At 42.6% G+C, this 6,198-nt stretch overlaps 1 protein-coding gene across 1 annotated transcript; it reads left to right on the forward strand.

Annotated features, from left to right (window-relative positions):
* The first annotated feature begins 2,972 nt into the window (after positions 1-2,972).
* LOC119331905 (26.2 kDa heat shock protein, mitochondrial-like) lies at positions 2,973-4,112 on the forward strand. The gene is made up of 2 exons (XM_037605085.1): positions 2,973-3,317; positions 3,435-4,112. The coding sequence occupies exons 1-2, from the start codon at positions 3,107-3,109 to the stop codon at positions 3,869-3,871; spliced, it is 648 nt and encodes a 215-aa protein (XP_037460982.1). The 5' UTR covers positions 2,973-3,106; the 3' UTR covers positions 3,872-4,112.
* Positions 4,113-6,198: the final 2,086 nt, after the last annotated feature.

The following is a 6,198-nucleotide window of genomic DNA, read 5'->3' on the forward strand; positions in this document are numbered from 1 at the left end:
ATGATTTCTCAAATCAATCGGCAACAACGAACTTATAAAAATATACCAGTCTCACGACTGCTCTCATCACCTGACAAAAAATAAATGCCAACGTGCAACACTGTAGCACCAATATGATTTTGGATTGATTTTCCAATTTTTGAATTGGTTAATAATTTCTCAAGAAGCTCTCTCGTTCAAGTGAGGTGTTCAATGTTGAATTTGGTTCATGGTTTTGACTGGTCAATGATTTCTTAAGTCAATCTGCGACTACCAGCTTATAAAATACATCATTCTCGCACTCTCTTATCACCTGACAAATAATAAATACCAACATGCGAAAAAATAGCACCAATATAATAAATGGGGTCACCACTGCAAGAAACTTCCTTGCATAAGTGTGAGTTAATTTGCAGATAACACATAATTATACCTTCAAACCAAGGCAATTAAAATATAGTATTATAAAAAAGAAAACAATTGATTATCCCCCCAGACACCAAACAAAACAATTCTATTTATGAAATTCTAACAACACCAACCGCAGGCGAAGCGCGCCCAATCCTTATAGTAATAACAATACATGAGATCATGATAGCGCACGTTGCCGCGCCCATCCATATTTGATGCAATTATCTAATATTTTATAAGCATAAAATACAATAAGGATGGAATATATGATATGTCCATTTTATATGGTTCAACTATAAATTTTTTTAAAGTCACACATGTCAACTATGTTTTATATCGACTGTCATAAAATGTTAGGAAATTGTACAACCAATTCTCTTGGTTTTTAGAAAAAATTTAAGTACAATCTGCATGCATGTTTTTTTTTGTGAACAGCCCATGCGTATGTTTTTCTTCTTCTAGCCAAGTGTGTAGCACAAAATGTGTTTAGAGGTGGAAACGGTTCAGTTCCACTCGAAGCAAGCACATAAATCAATCAGGCCCAAAATAGGAGGCCCAGAATATTCGTGACACACATTACCGTTCAGAGTTGAACTTTTCAGGTTTGATGGTTATGAGCACATACATGAGAAATAAAAGCATGCACATAAAAAATATAATAGAGTTTTCTAAGAAAAATGTAGTTGTGCCATTGGTATTGCCTTTAAGAAAGGGAAAAAACTTGGAAACAAGTTTACAGTCAAGTTGCACATTTGTAATACACAAAGAATAAACATATAATTGTGCATTTTTCAGAATCTAGTATAATTTACACACATTTTGTATAATATTTGCGTGTATACATACAAATGGAAATATAAAAGCAGTTTTTAAGAAATAATGAATTAATGGCGTTGGTATTACCCTTAAGATGAAGACGATGACAAAATTTGAACACATTTCACACATAAATTACCTTTTTATAATATGCAAGAATAACCATATATTAGTGGAAAAGTATTGGTATTACCCTTAAATAAAGAATATGAAAAAAACCAAAATAATGAAGTTTTCTAGAGAAGAATGAAACCCTTTAAGAAGAAAGAAACTAAAAGAAACAAAACAAAATAATAAAATTTTCTAGGGAAGAGCAAAACCCTTTATGAAAGAAAATAAAAAACAAAAAGGAAAACAAATAATGAAGTTTTCTAGGGAAGAATGAAACCTTTAAGAAGAAAGAAAATAAAAACAAAATAATGAAGATTTCTATGGAAGAATGAAGCCCTTTAAGAAGAAATAAAATAAAAAAATAAACTAAAATAAAATAAAGAAGATTTGTATGGAATAATGAAACCCTTCAAGAAGAAAGAAAATAAAAAGAAAGACTTGCATACAAGTTTGCCCTGAAATTGCACATTTCGTAGTATGCAAAAAAAACGCTTGTTCGGTGCAATTTTTGCTCTCTACTATAATTTAAACACACGGTGTATTGTATTTGCGTGTATACTTACTTACAAACAGAGAAAAAAATTCTAAGAAGAAAGGAAGCATCGTGGCATTGGTACTAACCTTTAAGAAGAAAGAAAGTAAAAATAGAATAATGATGAAATTTGCACACAATTTACATGTAAATTGCACATTTTTAGTATATGTAAGAATAAACGTATAATAATAAAATTTACATAAAGAAGAAGTTTTTAAACAAGGAATGAATTAGTGGCATTCGTATTAATCTTCAAAAAGAAAATGAAATGAAAACTATAGCATAATAAAACAAATAAATTTTTCTAAGAGATAATCAGTTAGTGACATTAGTATTACTCTTAGAAGAAATGAAACTAAAAACTTGCAAACAACTTTGAGTAAAATTGCAATTTTTGTAATATGCAGCGAATGCACATATAATATGTATGGTGTTGATTGCTTTATTGCCAAGCGGCAAGCACACCAGAGAAAGCAAATTGCTTTATTCCTTGCAGATGAAGCCAGTATAAGGGCATGTACAAAGGAAGCATCACCTAACTAATGCCTCACCTCTTCCACCTAGATAAACTTGAATCAAGCTCTGGTGTGTGCCGCGGTCATCCAATGGAGGCTACTTTCTTTATGTCATCACTTTACTTTTTCTCCCACCCACTTTTCAAACACATGCAAACGGTGGTACTGAATCGAGCAGAGCTACGAAACTCACATCGCGTCGCCCGAGCGGCTGCCTCAGCGCTTTTGTCAGGGAGGAGGCTAGCTCTTCTGCAGGATCCCGTTTCTCTCTGCAAGTGGCAGGTTCAGCGGAGCTGGCGTTCAGCAGGCCGATGTGGCGCATGGGGCACCCGTCCAGCCTGGCCTGTTGGCCATGCCCTAACAGCCTCTAACTTTAGAAAGCAAATCACTCATGAGCCGACGTAGTACATCAACTTCTCTCTTGCCTTGCGCACCACAGCAGATCAATCAATGATTACGTTCATCCATGGCCCCCGATCGTGGTACATCAAGCAGCACGAATCATAAAGCTGTGGTCTCCCGATCGTTCTGGAAGGCTCGAGGCCTCATCCGATCTCCCCAGAAGCTTCTAAACCCTCCTCACCATCCCCTCCCCCAAGAAAGCCTTCCCGCTCCTCTTTTACAAAACCCCCGTCTCCCTCCATTTCCCACCCCCGTCTCGCTCAGCCACAAGAATCCAAAATCATCACCCACCACAGAGCGAGAGAGAGAGAAGAGAGAGAAAGAGGAGAAAGAGACCATGGCTTCCGCCGTCGATTGCAAGGGCAAGGAAATCGCGCCGGCCAACCTCCTCAAGTCCAGTACTCCCGTGGCCTACTGCTTGGCCGACTCCCCCGCCGTCACCGCCGCCCGCCGCCCGTACAACACCCAGGCCAAGGAGGTCAGCCGCTACGACGACGACGACGACTACAGCGGCCGCGACCTCGTCATCCCCAGCTTCTTCTCGCAGGGTATGCTTCCCTTCCCCACCTGTGGACTGTGGTGCACCGTTTCCTTGCCTTCGCTCTGAAGTATCAACATCGCAGCGTTCTCATCTGCTTTTGCCGTCCTTGGTGTTGATGCTGCAGACGTGCTCGACCCGCTCGGCGCGCCGACCAGCATGGCCCGTCTGCTGTCTCTCATGGAGGACGTCGCATCTCAGACCGGCCTCTCCTCCACTGCTGCTGGGGCTGGGGCGTCGCAGCTCGGACGCTGGGTGGCCAAGGAGGACGACGACGCGGTGTACCTCAAGGTGCCGATGCCGGGGCTGACCAAGGAGCACGTGGAGGTGCGCGCGGACAAGAACATCCTGGTGATCAAGGGCGAGGGCGAGAAGCAGCCCTGGGACGGCGACGGCGACGACTCCGCGGTGCCGAAGTACAACCGCCGCATCGAGGTGCCCGCTGCTGACGCGTACAAGATGGACAAGATCAAGGCCGAGATGAAGAATGGCGTGCTCTGGGTCACCCTGCTCAAGGTCAAGGAGGAGGAGCGCACGGACGTCTTCCACGTCAAGGTCGAGTAGTCCCAGTGGTTGTGCTCATGGAAGACGCCTTGTTGATGTGGTCATGTTTGGTGTCTTTCTTCCTTGTTTTGCTTTGTTGATCGTCTTAGATCGAGTAGGCAGTGGTCTGGTGGGGAACTCTGTTAATTTCCTCTAGTTGGGATTATGATGAACTTGCTTTGGTGGTGAAATTGGTCATGAAATTCTGATGATTTCCTCAAGTTTGGTATATGATGAACTGATTTGGCGCTGAAATTGGTCATGTAATCTTGTCGATCTTCTTAAGTTTGGCGTGCTGGACTAATTTGGTGGTCAAATTGGTCATGAACTTTACTGATTTCCTCGAGTTTTGCCTGATGAACTATACTTTGATTGTCTTAAGCTACTTTCGCCTGTCTATCTTTCCTATTTCTTGATCTTTATTGCTTTAAGCTTTCTGTAAAAAGCTGGGCATTCATACCAACTCTCCGAAAAATTGATTGTTCTCCTCGAGTTTGACGTCATGGAGTTGGTGCGGGCAGTTGCTGGTCGATGATTTTTGCTTGCTGTTCCGTGAATTTTTTGTGCTTAGGTGGTGAGAGTGGATTTTTGGATCCCGCGTGTCCAGGCACCCTCTTATCTGTATCATTCATTTAAAATATGGTGCTTCGAGATGTGTGTGCCTCACTATAGTAAATGATTCTGTTAGCAGCTCATCAAGCGTAGGAACAGGGATAAAAAACAAACAAACCTGGGTCTAGTCTAGACCTGCCTTTCCTGGCCTTACTCCCCCTATTCTAATTGTAAAAACAGTGTCCGTGGCACTACTGTTCCTGACAAATGTGGCTGCAGCATCCTCATCTCTCTCCTATTTCTTTTTGGTAGAATATAAAACAACAACACTGTTGACTACAGGCTACACAAAACTATTCTGCTCCTTTTTCCTTTCTCTCTTTTGCACACAACGCCTCTCTCTCTGCTCTTTTTTCGATTACACACAATGCCTCTCTCACTTCTCTCTCATAGCACCTCTCTGAGAAAGAGAAAAGCGCCCTCTCTCTCTCCAGCGGCGGTCTCATTCACGAGAATAAAGCTTCACATGCAGGCGAGCCAATGGTTTCCAGTGATGGGACGGAACAGAAGGTCTCTTTCGCATGCATACAGTGGCTCGGCAAAAAACATAAATTTGACCTCAGAACGAAACTATTTCACAAACTAAACTATGTTTGAAAGTATTTCATCCAGCTGACCTCTAATGTGCAGCGTCCAACAGCAAAGCGTTACACTCTTATCGTGCAGCGCCTAACCACAGGCGCCATACTGTGCAGCGCCTAGCTGTAAGGAGCTGCACTACACTGTGCAGCGCCTAACTGTAAGAAGTTGCACAGTAGAGTGCAGCGACTTACTGTTGGGAGCTGCACAAAAAGGTCAACGATGTGAAATATTTTTAAAAATAGTTTAATTTGTGAAATACTTTCACTTCGAGATTAAATTTGTCAATTCTGCCCAGTGGCTCAACCTGCAAAACAGCTGCCTAGGACCGGCCCTACTCTGTCTCCTGCAGTCCTGATCACACCCTGCAAAACGGCTGCCTAATTAACATGCGCATGCGCATGCCTGCTGCTGACTATTCTTCTGCACGAATCTTCGAGTCACTGGACACGCGGGACAACAGGGTGTCAGGGCACGCGGGTGCTATGTCACCTTTCCGTTTGTGCTTATCCTTCGAAAAGATATTGTGAAATTTTTGCTTGTCTGATCTCCTCGAATTTTGTGTGCTTATCCTTGAGTTTAACTTCTTGTAAGAACTGTAATTGTTCCAGTTTGTAGTTGTAGGGTTCCTGCGTGAACCGTCACATGAGATAGGCATTTGTTTGTTTATGTCCTTCTTCGTTGATTTACTCGAGTATAATGTGATGAACTGATTAGGTCGTCCCTGAATGTTTTGTGTTTATTCCTTTTTATTTACTTCTTGATATTACCAGTTGTATCCGGGAAAGGTGTTGCGCACTCCAGGAGGCTAAGGGCAACTCCAATGCACAATCCTATCCGCAAAAAAACATCTGTTTCTGATCTGGCTCGTCCCATTCTGGGCACAAACTTGGTTTAACTTTGCGGTCAAATGGACAGAGAACAGATGGGCACGTGGTCTCTTATCGTCCGTCTCTGACCATCATGTTGGCCATTCAACTACCTCCCATCTATCTCAGTCAATGCACACGGATGAGCGGGCCCGTCGGTCAGCCAGCTAGACGCCCGTGCCATGTCTTTTTTTTATGGCGAAGCCGTGGACTTCCATTTCCACTTTCACTTCCCCATCCACTTCCACTTGCCCATCATCTCCATTGCTCCCTCCGACCCTCCCTCGT

Source organism: Triticum dicoccoides, chromosome 7A, assembly GCF_002162155.2.
Source record: "Triticum dicoccoides isolate Atlit2015 ecotype Zavitan chromosome 7A, WEW_v2.0, whole genome shotgun sequence".
NCBI classification, from domain to species: domain Eukaryota; kingdom Viridiplantae; phylum Streptophyta; class Magnoliopsida; order Poales; family Poaceae; genus Triticum; species Triticum dicoccoides.